A 23,090-nucleotide genomic window follows, 5' to 3' on the forward strand; every position below is an offset into this window, starting at 1 on the left:
GCAGCTGTGTCTCCAACTGAGAAACCTCGAGATGCTGACCAAGGACATGAGCTGCCTCGGATATTTGCTGATTCTTTCTTACGGCCAAGCTACTTAAGTTGCAACATGTAGCGGCGCCGAGTTTCCTTGTCGACCGAAGAGAAAGCGGAGGGGTGACCTCGAGTGGTATTCAAGGTCGTCAACACTAGATATCCTTCACACTCGAGTAGTCTGTCTCCCGTTTCTCGGTCGAAGATTCCTCCGGCGCTTGCAGCAAAGCTTTGCTCTCCTTGCAAGACGTCTGAAGGGAAGTAAACACCGAAGCAAAAACACATCTTACACATTCACTTCAGTGCCATTTCTGAAAGAATTAAAGTTTCTTCAAGGCCCAAAAGAATGCGTACCTTTCTTTTGCACTATTGTTTACGGTTAAATCCAGACAGTGAATGATTAGGACACAATTTTTGAGCCTCTGCTTTTTGAAAACGGTGATGCCGGCATGAATTACGATGTTACCAGTTACGATTTTTTCACATGCATTGAGGCTAAACGTCGTGGTAAGCACACATTCGGTGTCATTATGTGACCGCTACGAGGCGTGAAGAAATCGTAGCCGCATTGGGGCGCTTAACCCTAATGAACTATTAAAGTAAGCAATTTTTCATAATGTGGTTGTTTACACTACTTCTGTATAACATGATCCCCAGGGGGCCAGCGTGGAGCGAAAATGATTGAACAGCACGACTTTTGGGCTAGTGAATTGTCTGGTGGGTACCCGCATGCACGTCGGTGGAAAGAGCCCGCGACGTTATGCATGCCTTTTTTCTCAAAGGAAAGGATTATTCAAAGACGCAAAGAAGGAGTTCCGAAATCTTTCCCGCTGCTTTTAAAAGTGCAAACACTTTCCCAAATGAACGAAAATAATGTTTCAACCCCAGGAAATATATAGATTTAATTTCAAATGACGCGATATTCCTCTAAGAGTGCGCGTAATTACGAAATAAGCCTGTCTATTACATTACTTGCCAAACTGCGTGCACACAAATAGATTTCTTAATATGTAACCTATTTCGCAGATTCACAGAGATTCCTAGTAATTCCGGCATCACCCTAGTATTCTGGATGGCCAAGGCTCAACCCGTGAGTCGGCGAGTGCCCAGTGACTTTAAACTGGGCACTAGCTTTCTCCTGGTCTATGGCTTGGAGGCTTTGGGTTGAAATGTCTTGCACAATAAGGGGTCATTGCTTCCAACTGGAGCCATAAAGAAAACAGTAGGACTTTTGGCTTAATTTATGCTTGCCTCAATTAACACACCGCAAGAAAGAGTTCAGCTGTATCGTATGCCTTTTAATTATGGGACAACTGTGGAAAACATTAAGATAGTTTGGTGAAGATATTGACAAATGCATTCCGCTGTTTGCGAGATGTTGTAAAAATTCGTTTGTCAAGTTTGGTTTGCGCTTTCAACGAGTAATTACATCTGCCATAAGAAACCAGTAGGGTGCGGTTTTGAAAACAAATAATAAAGAACTTCCAGCCTGGCGATGAAGGATGTGCAAATATATTGATTCCTAAGGCGCATAGCAGAACATGTAAATAATATGTTTAAGCGCTACTTCCCAAAGTTTGTCTAAAATTCCGTAATATACATATGCACGTGTATTTCCGATGTCATCCATACGCAAGGAACACCACGAAGAAAGCTATCACTAAACAAACCCATGCGCGCTACTTTCATCGCGCTTTCGAAAGCACCCATATGGCAGCAACAGTAACGTAGCGCGTACGACATAAAATCCCAGCCTGTTATTGACGTTTCTCCGCAAGCGATTGTTTTTGATCTCTACCATTTGAAACTACACGCAAGTGAAAAGGGCATCTACTGTTCCAGTGGACAGAAAAACGGCCATGAGATTTTTTCAGCAATTTGCTCAAAAGAAAGGTTACAACAGTGCCGGAGAGATCCCCGGCTGCACCCCAGTAGTTCTCAGCTAGAGCTCTAAACAAAAGTAGGCGGACAATAACCGTTCGTTGAACCAAAATTTTGACTCGCATATGTATGCGTGACGAAACCATTCGATGACGCTAAAGTCATTCTTGGAAACAAGAGATGGGCTCACAGTAGCTACATTTTTTTGTTGCTGCCCTAATGAGGTGAAGTGTGTTTTCCTGTATGTTTTTACTTTTTACAGCAGGAAGCTCTTTGGGCAAGCAGAACCATGATGAGGTTTTTACTTGCGCTGGTTCGCAACAGTATGTCTGCGCGCAAGATTGATTATATCTGTTTGTGCCACTACACTTGGATAGATCGCAACCTTCGATACACGTTCATTAGTATAAGTGCAGGCCGACACGCATGAGAACTCACATGTCAGACCAGCAACAACAAGCCCACTAAAACACAGGTGCAGAGGTGCGGAAAGCTTTCTCGAAGAATGCAATCTACTCGTGCTCACATACTTGTACCCTAAGACAGAAGGCAAAGTAGATAAAGCTTTAAGCTAGCAACAGTGACGACATCATCTCGAGTCTAAAAAAAAATGCTATTATCCATATCCAGGCCAACCTATAACAAGAACAAAGAACACTGATTGTCAGCTGGAATGCTTGCCTGAGCTTTCGCGCTTGTTTGGCCCGCCATAACAATTCGGTAAAAGATCTAGACGCACCTGGTGATAATGCAATTGCATACAGTAAACCAAGGTTGAGGTTGTTAGAAACTACAGCTGAGAATAGCTTTAATTGTGGTTATTCTGCCGGTAAGTCATGGGGAGCGTCCGTGCGGTCGATGCTCCAGCTGTACCGTGCATTATTTATGAGATTTCTTCGGCACAGCTTACCTGCACTTGGAAATATCAGGAAAATCAACTGAGGAATTCTGCAGACCGTTCAAGCTCAAGCTCTGCTAACCTGCCTGGGATTGCCGAAATGTGTCTGTACGGTTGCTACCATTTTAATTGCACAGGAGCATCTCATATCTACCTAACTAACAGTTGACGTTCTGAGGGCGCATTTTCGACACATCTCCCGGGTTCCCTGTTATTATTTGGCCAGTCTTGTCTTCCTATTATTACCAGGCCACGTACATCATTTACAGAGACCGTTGATGCGCATCACGCTATTCTGCCGTCCCAGTTTACACCCACATCTAGACCGTCCTCTCCACTCTGAGGCCTGCATAAACCACACGTGCTTCTTTCAATACCCTGCATCAGGAAGAAGGTCGAGCTATCGCCTACATAACTAGAACAAGTCACTCTTGAATACTTCCATGAGCACCATGCAAACCGCTTGCACGTCTACGCCGATGGTTCAGTGAATGCCGTGAGTTCTCCAGGCTCCATGATCATACCCTCAATTAATACAGAAGAAAAAATTGGGACAATTCACCAGACTTCTTCGACAGCTGCAGAGCTAACCACTCTTTGTGTTGCAATTACGTATATCAGTCAGCAGAGCCCTCAGTGGTGGTCTATTTTCACAGATTCAAAAGCAGCACTGCAAGCCTTAAAAGCGGCTCTTCGCCGTGGAGCCCATGAGCAACCCGGTGCGGAAATACGACAAATTCATCACTATGCAACTAATGGAGGACATGACATCATCTACCAATGGCTTCAAGGACACAGCGGCATAGCGGGCAATCTCCGGGTGGACGAGTTCGCACGAACAGCCCACCAAGACTGCAATTGTGTGTTGATTCCCTTTTCCAGGGCAGACGCAGCGGGCAGGCTTCGCGCACTTGCCCGGGAACACACGCTCTCTGTGTGGAATTCTGGCCAGTTTGCGAACCGCTTCTTAAAATCCCTTGACACTGACCTGAAGCTCCGGCTTCTACCTGGCCCACCCCGACGTGAAGAAACTTTGCGGTGCCGCCTGTGGGTTGGTGTAGCATTTGCAAACTCATTCTTTTATGATAGGTACGGCAAACAGCCCTGCATGTACAAACTGTGGGTGCGACGAGACTATAGGCCGCATTCTTTCTGAGTGCCCCATATACAGTGAGGAAAGACATTATCTATGCCGTGCGCTGGAGCGCCTAGATGGACGCCCATTAACTGAAATTAAGATTTTAGACCCCTGGCCACGGCGATCGTCTGCGGTTAAAATCTCCCAGGCACTGCTCCGCTTTATGAAAAGCACAGGCCTAATCGAAAGGCTATGATTTTTCCGTTATGTTACGTGATATGACTGTGACGTGATGTGATGTGACATGTCCGTGATGTGACTTTACTAACTTCACCCATCCCTCTCTTACAACTTTTATATCCACTCACCTCTTTCGCCCAGTGCAGGGTAGCAAACCGGTTTCTTTTACGGGTCAACCTCCCTGCCTTTACTCCTCATATTCCTCCTCCTCCTCTGCCGGCAACTGTTCCACCGTAGCCACGCTCAAATATTCATTAAGATCCGTAACTGAGGCACAATAACTGTGCCCTGGCAGATTAACATGGAGTAAAATCGACGTTCCTTTCAAATTCCTTTAATCGCTATTAGCCTGAAAGCAGGCTAGAATGAAGGCTTATGTTGTTCGTTAAAGGAACCTTTAATATGGCCCCCCTCTCTTCCACAGTTTCGACATAAAAAAGAAAAAAAAACATAAGTGAGAATATGTGATGTATTAAATGCGTCGCATCACTACCTCATCATTTTTAACGGCATGTAACTTGTCATGAAGCTTTGTCGTCATTCATGAATGCATGGACTATATAGTTCCTTCAAGCGATCTGCTTACAAGTTTCTGCACATATACTTGTGGTGATGGACGCCCTTATACACCGCCGTTCGAGAGAATTTGGCGGGCTCAGTTCTTGCTACTAGGTCAAGAACGTGAATTATTTTTATTGGAACTATTTATATTCAGCCCTAAAAAGCTCTGGTGTTATGGTCTTTGCCGCGGTGTAAACTTGACTCTGACTCCACCAAATACGGACCGCGGGTGCAGAATCGGTTGCGGTGCGTGTATAAGGCGGTCTCGCTGGTCAAGGGACTTGATACGGAAGTGCCTGAGCACGGTGGCTACAATAACCTTCTCCTCCGTCATGGCGAACTTCTGTCCTGAAAAATAAAGAACCACATTCGGCACTCAGGAAAACATAAATGAATCAGCAGAAATTGACGTGTACGTGCTAGAGTGCGTGTGCGTGCGCGCACGCGCGCGCCTGTGTTTAAGACGTAGAAATTCGGCAGACACATTGCGCTCGCAAAGACGAAGTTCAGGCGAAAGGCCCCAGAAGTACTAGGGTTCATGACAGGCTGCGCAGGTATCAGCGCTCAAAATAAATGTAAGCATACATGCTGGCAACGAAAAAAGCATCAAATGGAGCAGGATAAAAAATGACTTACAATTTAGCCTGGTTTGGCCGAACGCGACTTCGATGCTCTAACAATTCGGTTTCACTTTGAATTCGGCTACAGGTCACTCATGCTCATTAGCTTACAGAAGCAACCTACTACATCATATGAAAGACCCCCCGACATGGATAGAAAGCCGCGCTTCAATCAAGCTGTAAGCATCTGCCTGCATGGCATGGGAGCAGAGTGTCGAATTCGGAATTCGGAATTCGGTGGGCTAGAGTTACATCTCAAAAGTGCATCCCAAGTTTCCAGCTCCTGTCACTTCGGCTTCAAAGAGACATCGGCGAATTATATGAATGAAGTCAGTGGCGCTAGCAAACTAAAAACAAAATAATACTGTTCGTTTACTTGCAGCAAGCAGTTTTTTTATTGCTAAGGACTATGAGCACATCGATTCCGCAGTATCGCTTTCGCTATCGCCTCCAGCATCTCGCTTTACAGCTTTTAGGCTTACGTATCTGGTATCCTTACTCAATTGAAATGCGTTCAACGCTTACATTTTTGGCAGTGCTCTCGCTGGTGACCATTAGCCGGCAACAGTATTTTGCACATTGTTGACGTGCCGTGAGAATTGCCCAATAATGCGCCGAACAGACTTCGTAGTAGCTGTCCCAGCTTAACGGTGTGGAATCAACTATCGATCCCTGCCGCACACGACACGAAGAGTATCTTGTGCTCTTTTCTGCAACCTTCCTTTCTTTCATCGTCCTCGTTTGCTCGTTTCTGATTGTATTACGGTACTGCAAAAAATGGTCCAGATAGGCCCTATACCCCTTTAAATTTGTCCGTTTCCGGTCTTCCCATTGCATAGCTATTCCTTGTTTTCTTTTGTGCCTGCCATCCTCGTATTTGCGCTATTTTATTTTCTTGTGCAAGCACTAAGCAACCCAAAGCAAAGAAATATTCGTGCCTCCAGGAGTAAATATGGAGAACAGTTTATAGTTGAGCCCTTTGGATAAGGCTGGAATGCATTTTGGCCCATATTCAAGCGCAGGATACGTAATTATTATTATTATTAGTTTTTTTTTACGCAGCTTCGAGACAGCAGGGCGAACCGGGAATAATAGCGGGTTCCTTATAGGTCATTGAGCCCTGAGTACTTCGTGAGACACTCATGAGTCTAGCAAAGGACATTTTTTTGGTAAACCAGTCTCAATTTCAGAAAGCATTGGTAGCCTTTCGCAAGAATTTTGCTGCTCTATATAAACGTGGCGCTGGTGGTTTATTCTTCCCCGGTCCTTGTACCTGTGCGCATCGTTTGTGCGGAATAAATTGCTAACATGCCCGCATTGCTAATTTAACTTCCCAAGAAGCTATCCGACTTTAGTAAGTCAGCGAAACATTGCGAAGCGGTACAATGAACTCAGTGCAGCGCACGCGTAACAAAAGGTGCGCATATTTATCGTTTTCATTGCAGCTCAGGGAATCTGCAACGTCTAAAGCAGCGCGCGCATATTTAAAGGGAGGTAACGATTGATAACGAGTACAATTGAATAATCATTGAATCATTGAATTGAATAATCAGGAGGACGACGAAGTGTCTCTGCTGAGGTGGCTGCTCATCGCTTGAGTGAAAACCTTACCTTTCGCGTAAATACGATCCTTACATCAAGAGAATTGACTTCTCAGAGTCCGAGGAGGTTCCGACCGCTCATGTATCATCTGGTAGAGTGGCATTCATCACGTAATTCCTGCAGCTGAACTGCGCTCTGGGACTAGGCCTAGTGCCGTCCGTGGCACGCTGGCGGAGGTACCTTCGTCGGCGCCGCCTGTTTCGATGGCATTACCGACCGCACAATTGACATCCGAGCCTGGGTCCCAACTACTGGTTCCTGCTCCTGGTCCATCGGCTGCAGCACATATCCTGCCGTCTCAAAATGCACATCAGCTCGTGAGTGATCTGTCCCGAGAGCGGAGGTCGGGAATGGCTAACCAGCTTCCACTTGGTGATGGAGTTTCCACCAATGTGAGTGAGCAGCCGAGCACGCCAATGGACGTGTCTTCAGCGCTACCTTCTGGACGGGCGGCACAGCGTGGTGCTCAGAAGCGTCCTTCAGAAGACATTGCACCGGGATCATCTATCGCAAACAACAGTTCACAAGGCAAGCGTTCCTGTACAACAACTGATCACCCGGTATTTTCAACACCCGGATCACCATGCTATAAAGTGACCATTAAGACTCTGACAACCAAGTGCCTTACTGAGATACCGAACAGAGTTATTCAGGCGAATCTGGACGCATGTCTTGGAACCAAGGGTTTCCGTGGTTTCACGGCCAGGAAGAAGTCGAATACAATTGCTGTGTGGCTCCCGTGTTTGGCTGCTGTTGAGTGTCTTCAAACACTTAAGTGTATTTCAGTAACAAGCGAAGTCTCGGTTCCTGTCCAGGTTTACCTTGTTGATGGTTCCGATCTACAACGCTGCATTGTCTACAACGTAGACTTTGACGAGGACCAGGCTACACTTCAGCGTGAGCTCTACTGCCCTTCTCATCGTGTGATTCAAGCTCGTCGCATGGGAAAGGGGCGCTCTTGCATCGTCACCTTGCAAGGTCCCGTGACTCCCCCAACTCGCCTATACTATTATGGCTGCATTCTACGCCCTCGACCATATAAACCAAGTGTCGTCTACTGTTATACCTGTTTCCGACCTGGACATATGCATAGGTCCTGTCCTTTTACAACACCAGATGACGCTATGCCAGAAGAAACAGTATCTTACCGATGCGGACTTTGCAAAGCTAATGACCATGACATCACCTCTCCAACTTGCCCAACAAAGCAGAAAGCAACTCAAGAGGTCCGTCGTGGAATACAAAGGCAATGGTCTCAACATGGTACTTCACCACCGATTCAGACATTCAACAGATTCGAGGCTCTCCAGTTGGATGACGATGAATGGCCACAGCTATCTGAGACAGAGCCACCGGCAATCTGTACAACACATGCTTACAGCGCTAATGTGAGTGCACAACGTCGTCACAAACAGGGTACAAACGGGAAGGACATGCCGGAACCTCCGCAGGACGATGTGACAGCAGTTGACGACCAAATTTAAAGGCTTTTAGCGGAGGTCTATAAGCTCCGCAAACATCGTGAACTGCTTGCTCGTCGTAGGCGAGCAACGGAATCTCAGACCGCGAATATCAAGGCTGCCTCGCCAACGATTATGTCCCACACTCCCATGCCGTTCACTGATTCCCAAAAGTCTTCTGCTGCCCTGCCTGATAACTCTTCGAAATCGTTACTGAGGTTTATGGTCACTCAATTATCTAACCTGACATCTGTGCTTTTGCGACATCTGGACTCATAATAAAGATGGCGACTGCAAGATATCGCGGTGTGCTTCAGTGGAACTGTAGAGGGCTCTCCACAAAGGTTGGAGAGCTCAAATCCCGTCTTCGCATGAACAAGCTTCATGTATGGGCCATGCTACTGCAGGAGACGAACGCGTTGCCACCCATTCCTGGTTTCAGTGGATACGTGTCTCCTTCCATGGACGACCGACGTGTGCACACGGATACTCCTCCGGGAAAGGTGGCTGTGTATGTTGACACACGGTTTCCTCAGGTACGCCTTGCTCTGGAAAATTGGTGTACTTCATATCAGGAGGTTGTTGCAGTGGCAGTCAAATTTGGTAAGGCAACTGTTGTAGTTGTGTCAGTCTATGTAAGACCTGGTGGTGGCTCTCCCTCCCGCATAAACCTGGGATGGTTACTGAATGTTAGGCAACAATACCCGGGATGTCCAGTTTTAGTTTGGGGTGACTTCAATGCGCCTCACCCGGACTGGAGATACCCCACCTTAAGTCCTCGCGGCAGGCGAGTGCGAGACGCCTTTACGGATGCGCTGTTTATTCTCCTGAACCATCCAGATACACCAACAAGGACTGTGCTTCATACTAGGAGTGGAACATACGCTCCAGATCTTACGTGGTGGTCAGGAACCGGCACCCTCTCGTGGCACTTAGAGCCGGACTGCTGGGGCAGTGACCATCATCCTATTGTCATCGGTCTCTATCCATCACAGGCCCGACGATTACGCCGCAAGTGTACAGTTGTCCATTGGGACAATTTCCGCGCCATTCTTCAAAACCACTCTGTGGAGTCGGCACCATCGCTTCTAGACCGCATAAAAAGAGCACTAAATGAGGCTACAACCATTACCTGGGTGGAGGTTGGTCGACCAACACCGGATGTGCCTCTGCTCAACTTGTGGGCTGCTCGTCGACAAGCAGAATTGACTGCAACCAGAGACCCAACTTCTGCGCATGCACGTACAAGAAATTGCATTACTGCTAAGGCTCGAAGGTATGAGCGTGATCTCTCACGACGACAATGGTACCTGGGGTGCGAGCAGTTCTCCACACAGTCATCGAATGCCCATCTTTGGCGAACATTCCATGCCATGGAGCACGGTTGTCGTCGTCCTGATGCAGCGGCCACAGCATGCTTTGCAGCAAACTTGTCTCCGAATGATTTCGCAAGACAAGCAGCCCGCAAGTTTTTCCCCAAGTACGACGTGTTGCCTGCATCAGTTACAAGACCTTACTTGTGGGACATGCCAGCCCATGTCGATAAGCTGCCATCTGCTGCCGACACCGAGGGAATTGCGAGCCCATTCTCCATGCCCGAATTGCTTGCAGCTATAGATGAAGCCAACCGAAAAACAGCGCCCGGTCCGGACTCCATTACGTATGAGGTTTACAAGAACCTCAGTGGTGATGCACTTCCTCAACTCCTTGACACCATTAACAAGGTATGGCTAGACGGCGATGTACCAGACAGCTGGAAATCGGTTATTGTGATCCCTATCCCAAAGCTGGGGAAAGCACTAACAGACCTAAGCAACTTTCGACCTATTTCCTTAACGGTAACAATTTGCAAGATTGCTGAGAAAATGCTCGCCACACGAATCTCGTGGTGGCTTGAACATCACGGTGTCTACCACCCGGCCCAGATTGGCTTTCGACCATCTATAGGCACAGAAGACGGATTGGCTGTTTTGGCGTCCTCCGTATTATCATCAACACGCAGCCACAATGTACGCACCGTCCTCGCCATGGATGTAGAAAAGGCTTACGATAATATCAGTCATGCTGCCATTCTGGATTCAATTGACATGCTTCATTTACCACTTAGAGTACGCAATTTTGTAAAATCTCTCCTTGAAAGTAGACAATTTGCAATACGCCTCAATAACGAGGCCATAGGATCATTTGTCCCTCTTCGCGGCGTACCCCAGGGATCGGGGTTGTCACCAACATTATTTAATATTGTGTTTATCTCAATTGCATGGCGGTTACATGAAATTTCTGATGTTAAATTCTTAATATACGCTGATGACATCACGGTGGGGAGCACACACAACGACCTACTGACTCAATCATCGGCCCTGCAATCAGCTTTAGATATTACGTGCACATATGCATCTTTCATTGGCCTTGAACTTTCCGCCAGTAAAACTACGTTCATATCAGTCGCCAACCGCTGGGGCCGCCGTAAACTATCGGCAACTCCTATTCATCTACATCTATCCGGAACCCCACTTCAGGAAAGTCCAACAGTAAAAATATTGGGCTTAACAATTCATGAGTCAGCGTTACAGACACTGGGTTTAATTAGACGCATTGCTCCAAAAATGGGCGGCGCTCGCTAAGATGTTGCGAGACAGTTGGTGAGGGCAGTTGTGCAACCGCGCCTTGTTTATCAAGCCCAATTTCAGCATTTGACAAGGGCACAATGGGATCGACTTGAGGCTATAAATCGAGAGGCAATGGGAGTCATCACCTACCTCCCTCGCATTACACCAGTCGTGGCGCTCCAAGAAAGCGCACAACTAAACACAATAGATGAACTGGTGCAGCAACGACGTGATGCACGCAAGCTTAAGGCCACACTCTCTCACGCAACGTGCGCTCTGAAGGCCTATGCTTCGAAACATTCAATACTACCACCGCCACTGCCAGTTCTTCCTCCTTGGCGTTTTGTACAGCTGAGCGATAACAAGCCAACTGATTTACGCCGACCAAGAACACAGGAAACGGCGTCGTCACTTCGCGACCGAATTATGGAACAGGACGCCCGCTTGCCACATGGTTTCGTTATAATTTACGTCGACGCAAGCATCAAAGCCTGTGAAGTGATAACAACAGTTTACTGTCCTAGCAAATCTTCATTGAACAAGACGTCAACGTTTCAATTACCGGAACCTCCATCTTCTTTTTGTGCGGAACTGCTTGCAGTGCAAGAGGCGCTTCGCTCTGTGACCGCCATTCCCATGCTTCCCGGCCCATATTATCATACGTACAGATGCTCTCCAGGTGACAAAGCTACTTAGACGAGTTAGTAGTAGCGCGGAAATCTGCCAGAACATACACAGTCTAGCGGCTCGCATAACAAATCCAATTCGTATTGAATGGACCCCGCGTGACCTTTTAAGTGCTCAAAGCCAAGTAGATTCTGCGACCCGCCTTTCAAACTCAACATCGACATTGCCAAACCTCATAAAATTGGACAATGCCACCCTGCTTTTAACAAGAAAGGAGCACCTCCGGCGCCGTACACGTGCTCTTTTACCTCCGTGTACGGTAAGCCTCCCCCGCGGTCTAACCCGTGCAGAGGAGGTGGCGCTTCGGAGGATTAGAGTTGAGGTGGCCCTAACACCAGCAGTGATCCGAAAGTGGCCACAATTTCGGTATTTATATCCACACCCTGGGTGCCCCATCTGCAAGTCAAGAAATATAGAAGCTGACATCCATCACCTACTGTAGGATTGTCCAGCGTTGAAGCCAACTCGGATCCGGCACCTGGTGGCAGCTGGCCTCTCCCCCCACAATCCGCAGTCATATGCTGTTTGGACACTGGGACCGCATCATCGTTCACTCCTCGATTTCATTGCATCAGCCAACCTTTTTTCATTTATTTGACCACACCCTTCATCCATTATAACATTCCTTTTATGCCCTGAGGCAATAAACTTCGCAAAAAAAAAAATCATTTTACTGCACTGCCTTGTATATTTCAGCAACACTGTATCATTATGGGGAAGCTTCTGAGCAAAACAGGTCCTTTCTGCACGTAAGCTTGTGAAAGGCGGCAAGACAATGCAGGAGCGTTGACGCTTATAAAGAAGCGAACCTTTTCTTCGTTGCCTTCTAAACACCATACGAAAGATAAAGAAACAAAAAATAATAACCTGACTGGTATTGTCAGTATCACATGAGCACCATAAATTGGTTCACAGGAAGGGAAAGGCGCAGTAACTGTCACACTTGCTTTGTGGACACCCGAACCGCGCCGTAAGGGAAGGGAGGAAGGTGGGAATGAAAATGGAAAGAGAGAAAGAGGAGCCATAGTGGAGGGCTACGCAGTAATTTCGACCACCTGGGGATCTTTAACGTGCGCTGACATCGCACAGCACACGGACGCCTCTTCGTTTCGCCTCCATCGAAACGCAGCCGCCGAGGTCGGGTTCGAACCCGGGAACTCCGGCACAGTAGTCGGGCGTCTTACCACTGCACCACCCCGGCGGGGCATGAGCACCATCCATGCGCACATGAACTACTTCGTCTATAAGGTTCTTTACCAACGCAGTTCCTTGGTCCGGCGGAGAAGGGCAAGAAGGCGTATGGGTGCCTGCCTTTGGAGTTCTCAGGCAGGAACCTGTCCGGGTCAAATACTTCTGGATTTGGAAAGTATGCTGGATCTTTGTGAATCATCTGACCAAGGATAATGCATGTAGTTCCACGTGGCACCACGTACTTCCCTGTTAAAAAAAAATGGGGGGGGGGGGGGGGAGGGGGGAATACATTTGCACACTGAAAAACGTGACCATCAAAAGGTAGAATGCAGTCCAGATAGCTTTATAATTAAGCGAATTTGCGTTACTCCGCATTTTTCTAAGATAATCTGCAAATAACACTACATTTGGTTGCAGCTTTTGCAGGGTCTCCACCACAAGTTATTTGTTGCTCTCCCAGCAGCCGACCTCCGTGCATATTCTGGAAGAACTGGGACGATAAATATTTTTTTTTTACCATCTCTTTTATAACGACGTGTTTTTCCTGTTGTTCTGGAAAGGCACGGAAGACAGGAATAGCTTAGCGTAAACGTATTAGAAATTCAAGAATATTAGTTACAACAGTATTCGACATGCCGCTTGGTCGAATAAATGCACGTCGAAATAAATCAGGCAAAAAGTTCAATGCAGGACTTCAAGAGGCAAGTGAAAGTTTGTGAAACTATGATCGCTTCGATTTTTAACGATGCAGTGCAAGGAGAGCAACGTAGCCTAACCTTTTCATGCTCTACTGGTTTATGAATAATGTGCTACTCCAGACTCACGTTTAAACGCGTTTGATTTGACAGGCTGTAGCGCTTTCTTTTGAGCTGGAAGGTGAGGGGAAATTTTATTTCAAGGAGTCAAGCGTTCCAGGATACAACACCAAATAACTGCATTAATCATATCCCGTACACAGTGCCGCACAGCTGCAATATTCTGATTATCGTTACCTAATAGTTCAGTACTTAAACGGGTAAAATAAATACGCTTCTAAGGAAAGGCGAATGAATGTACCATACATTTTGTACGTACTCAGCACTGTTTAATATTTCCAAAGGCAATAAATCAGTAAGTTCACACTAAAATATTTCGGGGCGACGAGAGGAAGCTAAGGATGATGTATTTTATAAGCACATTACTACTTTTTACAGGGCGAGCAAAAATGGAAGAAAAAGTAATGTGCGTTCTTTATCAAAAGTAGAAAGTCGAAGAGATTTGTATCCAAGCGCGTATTGAAGCTTTTGTGAGGAGCGAGGGTGAGGTTTCGTCTGATGTTAAACATATGTATAGCGTCAGTAATCCTTAACGAGTCACAAAGTATGGCCCGGAGCCAAACCTCTTGGCCTCCATGGTTTTGTCCACTGCTGCACTTTGAATGTTTTACCTTCGAACAGCCATTAAGGCTAAAATGAAATGAAAACATAAACAAGTGACAAATGAACGAGGAAACCGTATTACCTTGTCCTTATTTATATTAGTGCCTCATTTCAATAAAATGGCATAACATGATGGTCAGAGTGGTATGCAATTTGATTAGGTTTTAGATAACGCACCATTGCAACGACAAAAAACGCGCACACCCGCACTGCGAGTTTTTTTTTTTTCTTTTCTTTCTTTTTTTTTTTTACAGCAAGCCGCAGTCAAGATATAGCCTTGAATGAAAATTCATCAAGTCGTTCCAGTTTACCGCATTAAGTGCAGAACATTGGAAGTCTTTCTTCTTGAAAAATTAATAGCATGGCATTGATTGTAAATTTTTTGACTCAAATGACTGCTTAAATACAGTTCAATAGCGTGTGTCCTCATCAGGTATTGCAAGGAGCAACACTGAAACAGGATCGCCTGAATATAGTGAAGCGATAGCACGGCGCACATCGAATTTTGATGACTGAAGTGTATCGGGAGAAGCATCGATAAAGAGAACACACACAAAAACCCAAAAAGGCCAAAACGGAAAGGAAAAAGCATCAAGACTAGCTTTCAGCTGTCTTGAAACCAGTCTAATATTGTAAGCACTCATCAGGTATTGCTGGTGGAATGTTAGAAGAGCATCACCGGTATATACTGAAGCGACAGTACTGATGCACATTGAATTTTGATTACTACAGGGCGTGAGGAAAATCACTGACAGGACGCAAAAAAAATAATAAATCTATAACAGATATTTCTATCCTTGTGGCATAAAAGAAACATTTGATAACACGAAATTATCGTTTCAGATATGAAGCTTGCCTTTGTTAAAAACTTAGTGTGTAGAGTTTTTTCGAAACCAATTTGAAATAATACTGTCAGATCTCGCTTTTTGCAGATATAAGCTTCTTTACATTTCGGAAAACTGAAATTGAAACGTCATTGTTATGTACGGATTGAACAAGCTACCAGAAATATTGTTACGGGAAATATTCGGCGGGCATCATGTGCGCGGGCTACGGCATCACTGGTGTAAGTACTGGGGGCGTATGCCGCGGGTAGTGAAGGGTCGAAGGGCAGTAACGGGTGTCGGCCAATAACAGATAAAATGGAGAGTATCCAGCGGTAGAATGGAGAGATAAATTGTAGGCGAATGTCACAAAGGGTAGATGAACGTCCCAATCCCGGTGGTCGTCAGACATATACATGGACAGCATGTCTGTGAGGGTACGGTTTAGGCGTTCCGTGAGGCCGTTGGTCTGGGGGTGATAGGCTGTGGTGAATTTGTGGCGGACGGAGCACGAACGGAGAATTTCATCAACTACTCGCGACAGAAAGCAGCGGCCAGGGTCAGCTGGTAGTTCACGAGGGGCACCATGATGTAGAATCACGGTTTCTAGGAGGAAGTCAGCGACGTCTGTGGCGCAGCTGGTCGCGATGGCTCTGGTAATAGCATACCGCGTAGCATAATCGGTGGCGACGGCGATCCATTTGTTCCCTGAGGCGGAAACTGGAAAGGGCCCAAGAAGGTCAACACTTACACGGGAAAACGGGTTAGTGGGTATAGGGATCGGCTGCAAATGACCTGAAGGCAAAATGGTGGGCTTCTTTCGACGCTGACACAATTCACATGCGGCAGTGTATTGTTGTACGGAGCGGTAGAGCCCCGGCCAGTAGAAACAGGCGCAGGCTGTCGTACGTGCGAGAGACACCCAGGTGGCCAGCCGTAGGAGCATCATGGAACTGGTCAAGGATGCTGGAACGCAGACGTTGAGGAACGACGAGCAAAAGGTCTGCGCCGTCTGGTCACATATTGCGTCGGTATAGGGTGTTCTCGTGGAGTACATATAAGGCAAGATATGGATCAGGTCGGTCGCAGGTCAGACGGAGGATAATAGAATGGAGCAAAGGATCTAAGTGAACGTTATTCGTCGGCAATGTTAGAAAAGGCCGACACAGACAAGACACATGCGTCATCGTCAGATTCGGTAGGACTTGGGGAGTCGACGGGATGACGGGACAAGCAATCTGCATCTTGGTGAAGCCGGCCGGACTTGTTCACGACGGAAAATGTATACTCTTGTAATCGAAGCGCCCAGCGCCCCAAACGGCCTGTAGGATCTTTGAGGGAGGAAAGCCAACACAAGGCATGATGGTCTGTTATAACAGTAAAAGGCCGGCCAAACAAATAAGGGCGGAATTTTGTAATAGCTCAAACAGTACCAGGCTCTGTGATAGAGTATTCTTGTTCGGACGTAGATAGGAGGCGGCTGGCATACGCAATCACCCTTGTGCGGCCGTGTTGTCGCTGTGCAAGTATAGCTCCAATGCCATGGCCACTTGCGTCGGTGCGGAGTTCAGTATTGGCAGATGGGTTGAAATGGGCCAGGACGGGTGGAGTTGTGAGATCAGCATTAAGTTCCGAGAAAGCTGTAGCTTGTTCAGGTCCCCAGGAGAATGAAACGGCTTTCTTGAGGAAATTGGTGAGGGGACGAGCTAGTGCTGCGAAATTTGGGACGAATCGTCGGAAATAAGAACATAGGCCAATAAAGCTTCGAACATCGCTGGATGAACGTGGAGTGGGAAAATCGCTGACGGCACGAATCTTGCCTGGGTCAGGCTGAACGCCGGCAGCATTAACCAAGTGACCAAGGACTTTGATTTGTCGGTGACCAAAGCTGCACTTTTTGGAGTTTAGTTGCAGTCCCGCGCGGCGAAAAAGCGCTAGGATTATAGAAAGGCGACGGAGATGGCTTTCAAATGTAGACGAGAAAACTAGTACATCGTCAAGATAACACAAGCAAGTGGTCCACTTGAAGCCTCGGAGCAAAGAGTCCATCATACGTTCGAAGGTTGCTGGGGTATTGCAAAGGCCAAAATGCATGACTTTGAATTGATAAAGGCCGTCAGGGGTGATGAATGCTGACGAGTGCTGAGCTGTGATCATCCTCAGTGGTGTGGACAGCTGCCGTACTGTGAATATTTCCCGTAACATCTCTTGGTGGAGGTGAATCTTTCGATCCCCGTCACAAGCTGGATCTCCGCAGCGGCCGACGCATCGCTACCGCCACTATGACTACTGATGCCGCTACATCTACTACCGCCACACCTGCTGTCGTCATGGCTCATCCCCGGGCCCCGGAACCTTCTGTGGGACCGACGACGTTGATGTCAACGACTGGCTGGCTCTATAAGAACGAGTCAGCAAGCACAACAGGTGAGATCCCACACTTATGCTCGCTAATATCATCTTTTACTTGACTGGGACAGCGCGGGTGTGGTTTGAGACACATGAAGAGGACCTCACATTTTGGGATATCTGTAAGCAGAAGCTCCACGACCTCTCCGGAAAGCCCATTGGCCGTCACCTTGCCGCCAAAAAGGCGCTCACTTCTCGCGCGCAAACGCCTAGAGAGTCTTACATCACTTATATACAGGACGTCCTATTCCTGTGCTGCAAAATCGACCACGCCATGACTGAGGAGGAAAAAAGTCGGCCACGTAGTAAAAGGCATTGCCGACGATGCTTTCAACCTCCTTTTATGCAGGGATTGTTCCACCATGGATTCTGTGCTACAAGTGTGCTGACGCTTCGAACAAGCGAAACAGAGGCGCATATCTCATCGTTTCGACCGGCTACCGAACACGGCTGCCAGCTCCTCTTGTGTCGATCTTCCGACTCCTCGACCGCCAACTAATGACACTACTTTGACCTGCATCGTCCGCCAAAAGCTCGAGGCAATGACTCCTGCAGCTTCACTCTCGCATACCCCCGACAACACCTTGGCTACAATATCACTCATTCAGGCTGTTGTTCGCCAAGAGGTTGCGAATATGGGTCTCCCTTCCACCCAGCACCTCCACCAAGAGATGAGAGATGTTACGGGAAATATTCACAGTACGGCAGCTGTCCACACCACTGAGGATGATCACAGCTCAGCACTCGTCTGCGTCTTCTTCTTCTAGGAGTCTGTCGCACTTCTTTTTCGTTAGCACGACCAGCGTATACCACTCAGCAACAATATTATTTGAGCAGTGAATGTGAGTATACAACAATTTTAAACCATTTTTCTGCAAACAAATCACGCAAGAAGTGCAGGTAGGCACAAGTAAATGAAGAAATCAGAATTTATAATGGCAAGGAAGCTACGATTACCGCGTTATTTCAACTGATTATTGTGTGAGCAGAGGCGACTTAAGGATTGGTAATACGTCAGCATAAGGAACAAGCGATTGGGTGCTTGAAAATGTGCCGATTTGAGGGTTAATTTATTTTTGCTGCTCTTCAGATAAATAGCTTGCGTGTCACCCTTGTCAAGTGCTTGCTGTACAAGTAGTTCGAGCAGAGCAAGATTTAGTGATTCTTGGATGTTACAGGCGCAGCTAGCACGTGAACGGGGGATAGGATAGTTGAGTTGTGCCGACCGCGATACAAGCGGTGCAGTAGCGTGAACTGCCGTTATATTAATGAAAATACCTGAGGATAGTTTTTTTTTTTTTGTGTTCCAGCCGCTTTTCTACGTTGGTGTAATTAAGCGACAATGCCTTTCGTCGTACATTAGCCCCATCGTGTCATGGGCGAGGTAGGCCTGTCTGCGTTCTGATGGCGCGCCACCTTTTCCTCATCCCGATAGACATTTCCGTTTTCGTGTCTCCTTTCGGGGGAGTTGTGCTAACGCCCCATTCTGCTCTGCAGCTGCTGGTGTCTCATTAGCTGCTGACCCACCGACGCTGCTACAGGTTAGCTTTAAAGGGAATATTTTTAAAACTTGCGCCCATGAGGATGCATGGTGAGGTAAAAGACCAATGGCAGCAGCGCGTCGGAGCAGCTTTTCGCAGAATTGTTCGTGTTACGCACAGAGCCAGCATTCCGGGACACATTTTAACTTTTCAGCAGTTGAACGATATTATGAGATGCTATTGTGCACAGTTTGATGGGGATGTGCTAAGCTGGTGATACGTGGCAGAAATGTGCTTTTAAAGTTTTTCCTGCGCCCGCAGCGAGTTATTAAAAGTGCCACTGATAACCAATGGGCGGCGTTTTTCTAAATAATTTTGAGAGAAGTGTGAAACATTGTAAGGTACTGTTGATGAATATGATAAAAAAGGTTCAAGCGTCCAATGTGTCGCAGAAGTTGGCTTATGAAGTTGCTCGTGCGCTCGCAATCAATAATTAAGAATTTCCATAAACAGCTAAAGGGTTGCTGTTCTTAAGTAACTCTGAGGCAACTGCGCGAAACTGTTAGACACGTTTATGAACATATCGAAAAAACCTTTCCTATTACCTTGCGATGCGTGTCAAAATATTGCTTCTGTACTTTTCCCTGAGCTCACAACAAATAAGTCGCACTGCGACAGAAAATCAATGCACCGACCTCTGAAAAACAATAAAAACAAGAGTTCAAAGCTGCTGAGCCAAATATTGAGCGAAAGCATTAGCTGCTGGTGACCGAGAGTTCTTTTTCTTCTCTTTTTCATCTTTCTCAGCCCACATATAAAGCCCCACTTTAACCAAGCCGTATGAACGTGCCTTAGTGGCCTATAGGGGTAACGTGAATGCCTGGGTCCTAGCAGGCTGATTCTGACATAACCATCCCATGTGAAACGAGAGACCCAAGTTGGCAGCTCCTGCCAGCCCGCATATAAAACCCCGCTTTAACCAAGCCGTATGAACGTGCCCAGCTCTCAACCTAGTGTCACGGGGGGTGTACGTCACAGCATCACGTGGGTGTGGCCGCGCTACGCCGACCGCTTGAGTTGGTAGCCCAGTTAGTCCAGCCCTCACCCTAGTGTCACGTGGGGTGTGACGTCACAGCGTCACGTGGGTGCGACCGCGCCACGCTGAAGACTCAAAACCTAGAGTAGTATTGATTTCGCAATAATAGCAACTTAAATGCCTACAAATGGAAGATCAGTGAATATATTAAAACCTATCGTCAAAAACGTCAATAACTTGAAGGTATCAAGAGCTTAACCTACCTAATCATTTTTATGAACCCCTTCTTAACTATTTTGAAATCAATTTCTCGGAATATGGGCGTCTGGTTTTTATTTCATTGAAGTAAACCTGCCGCAAAACAAGTTGAACTCTGATTTATGATAGAAACTTCAGACTCACTACTTTACTACAACGATTTTAAAAATATGCAATTTTTTTCCGGCTGCACACCACAGAAACATCAGAGAAAAAAATCAAGCGGTGTGAAATTCACGAAGGTTCTAAGAAATCTAAGACTAAGAAATCTTCGGCAAGTCGCCCTTGTCCTTGACTATCGCTGCAAATTAAATGCTTTCCTCGTGCGTTCTGATGTCGACAAAGGCGCATTGCGTTAACGACTTGTTTTTCATCGCGTCTTTGATTTCAAAATTGCTTGGCTACTTGTGGTTGCAGTTTCGCCCAAGGAAAATTCCCCATTTGTACCGATTAGAAATTATTTTTTTAGTCCTTCTACGTCTTACTACGGCAGAGGTGTTTAGCCATGACCACGAACAGTCCTGTCTTATCGGCACGCAAAAGACGAAGGTTCTTTTTCGCCCTAAAAGTGGCTGTATATACAGTAGTTCGATAGTCGCCACAATCCCTAATTGGTAGGTCTCTTTCCTTTCAAGAAGTCTTTCAGCTCTTACACAGATCATTCTCAGGATCGCGGCTGGCACTAGCCCACACAAGTTCGAATTCGGACCCTTTGTCCAAGGTTCTTACTTAGTGCCGGCAGTTGGCCATGAAACGCGGCATTTCAGAAAACGTTAGATTCGGAAAGAAAAAAAAAAAGCTGATGAGAAAGACTAGTTCTACTCGGTTCTTCGGAATCAAGAGGTTTCTCCGGTGAAACCGCGGACAGGGACACTTGTCAAGGATAAAAATATGCAAAAAATGAAAAGATGTCGCTGACTGCGGCAGTTGCTATATAACATCTCACGAACCAGAGCTTCGGTCGGCGGAAATAACTATCCGGGCTAACGTTGTAGGAACATCCATGAACTGATGAACAAAGATTTCCAGTGAAGGCGTACTGTCGCAAATGTTTTTATCTGCAGCAGACATTTTCTTCCAGTTGCACTAATTTATTTCAGTATTAAATGGGTAACTAAACTTAATTTCATCACTGTCTCTCTCCTCTGCAAACTTCGCAGAATAAAATGCAGAAAAAACAATCGGCAATTATTTTCGCCACATTTACAAAACATCATCAATATCGACAGTAATTTTCTGGGTGGCCTAGAAAGTCATAATAATCTTGCCTGCGATAAGTACATCGATGGCTACGTCACACGTCTACCCAAGAAACTCACAGATGCCTTGACGAATGAAACGTTTTTGATTTAGAGGAGAAATATCTTACCAGGTCTGGTGCTTGCCGTCAATTGTGGTTTCTGTACCTGTATATTACAGCCAAGAATCATCACGACTCTTGGATTCACAAATGCAAACACAAAACGTTTGCAGCGGTTTATTTCTGTTGTTCTAGAATAGTGAATAGAAGCATAACATTATCCAGTTCACTGCAAATGATTAATACCCTCTCACTACACTCTCGCTTATGTCAAAGGGAAGCCATGCTTCATCAGCAAGTTTGTGGGATGAATGCTTGCGGATATCCTGGGTACTCCCTAGCCGGCGTTCCTCGGAAGTTGTTTAGAGAACGCTTAAGTGTGCAAAGTTCAGCTAGACCAAAATAAACTAAATGCGAAGGACGGCCTGCTGTTAAGCAATAAAGCAATAACTTATCATACTCTTTAGACAAAGTTATCGAAAGCATGCCACTCCTGATCGTTTTTCGGCTCCAATCTAACTGACAGAGATCAAGAGAAGGTAGAATGAATTGACCAGTCAAAGGAAGAAAAAGTCGGCTGCGCCATCATGCATGTACAGAAGGTTGCACTTTCTGAACAGAAACTAGTCTGAAAAATTCCGCGGGGAAGCGACCGCGCGGTGCATATTCAGACGGGTCGGTGTCTCAACCAGACGCTGAGGAAACATGAGCGCAATGTAAACAAGGCTACGCATTCCAGCAACCCAAGGCCTGATTTATAACGCGATGCGCAAAACGCCGACCACGCCGCCCGTTGCCAAAGCGGCAAAGCGTAGGCGGGCTCGGTCGGGCGCTGTTCATGTGAGCGTCTATGCGCACCGGTCGTGTTTTCGTCTTTGTTCGCGGTTTAATAGATATAACGCCGTTGTCAACATTTAGCAACGTCCGGGAAAAATTGCTGCGTAGTTGATTTTTCGAACTAACATAAAACCTTGCCGGGAACACGTTTGTATAAGTTTCCAGTTATGCTTCACGAGAACGACGGCGGCCGTGAAGCAAGCAATCCCACCGAATGATATTTGTTCAGGTTAATGTCATTTTTTCGACGCGCTGCTACACGACCAAAGCTAATGCCATTTCCAAATTATGGTAACTGCGATTGATATGCAATTGTTGGTGCGCCTTGAATATGTTGCGAAGATGACTGCGCTGTATACGAAGCCAGCCTTTAAATTGATATTTATATCTTGTATGCCTAGTAACTAACCTGTTGATTAGGACTATAAGTTACGAAGTTAGCGGCAGTGTCGGCGTACTGAACAACGTACAACATAAACTTCGCGCACTAAAGCAAGTGCCAAAAGCAACAGATAAAAGAGGCAGTATCTAGTGTACTGTCTGAAGGTGCTTTTATAGAAACTTCGAGTATCGCCCTACGGTGCAGCATACTACAGCCCCACTGACTCCCGTACGTTTTCGCTAGATCGTTCGCTCGGCGTGATAAGGCCCGTCGAAAAATGCCCGAGCTT

The 23,090-nt window shown here is 46.5% G+C and overlaps 1 protein-coding gene across 1 annotated transcript in view; it reads right to left on the minus strand.

The window, feature by feature from the left end:
- Window positions 1-4,859: 4,859 nt before the first annotated feature.
- The window catches only part of LOC146203499 (cytochrome P450 4V2-like), an 82,815-nt gene continuing 64,584 nt past the window's right edge, over window positions 4,860-23,090 (minus strand). The window contains exons 10-11 of the mRNA XM_084603052.1: window positions 12,923-13,102; window positions 4,860-5,035 (exon numbers count right to left, since the gene is read on the minus strand). Coding sequence (XP_084459178.1) covers window positions 4,860-5,035; window positions 12,923-13,102 — 356 coding nt within the window. The remainder of the gene's footprint in view (window positions 5,036-12,922; window positions 13,103-23,090) is intronic.

The sequence above is a fragment of the Amblyomma maculatum genome, chromosome 1, assembly GCF_055883805.1.
Source record: "Amblyomma maculatum isolate TAMU_Amacu chromosome 1, ASM5588380v1, whole genome shotgun sequence".
Classification (NCBI taxonomy): domain Eukaryota; kingdom Metazoa; phylum Arthropoda; class Arachnida; order Ixodida; family Ixodidae; genus Amblyomma; species Amblyomma maculatum.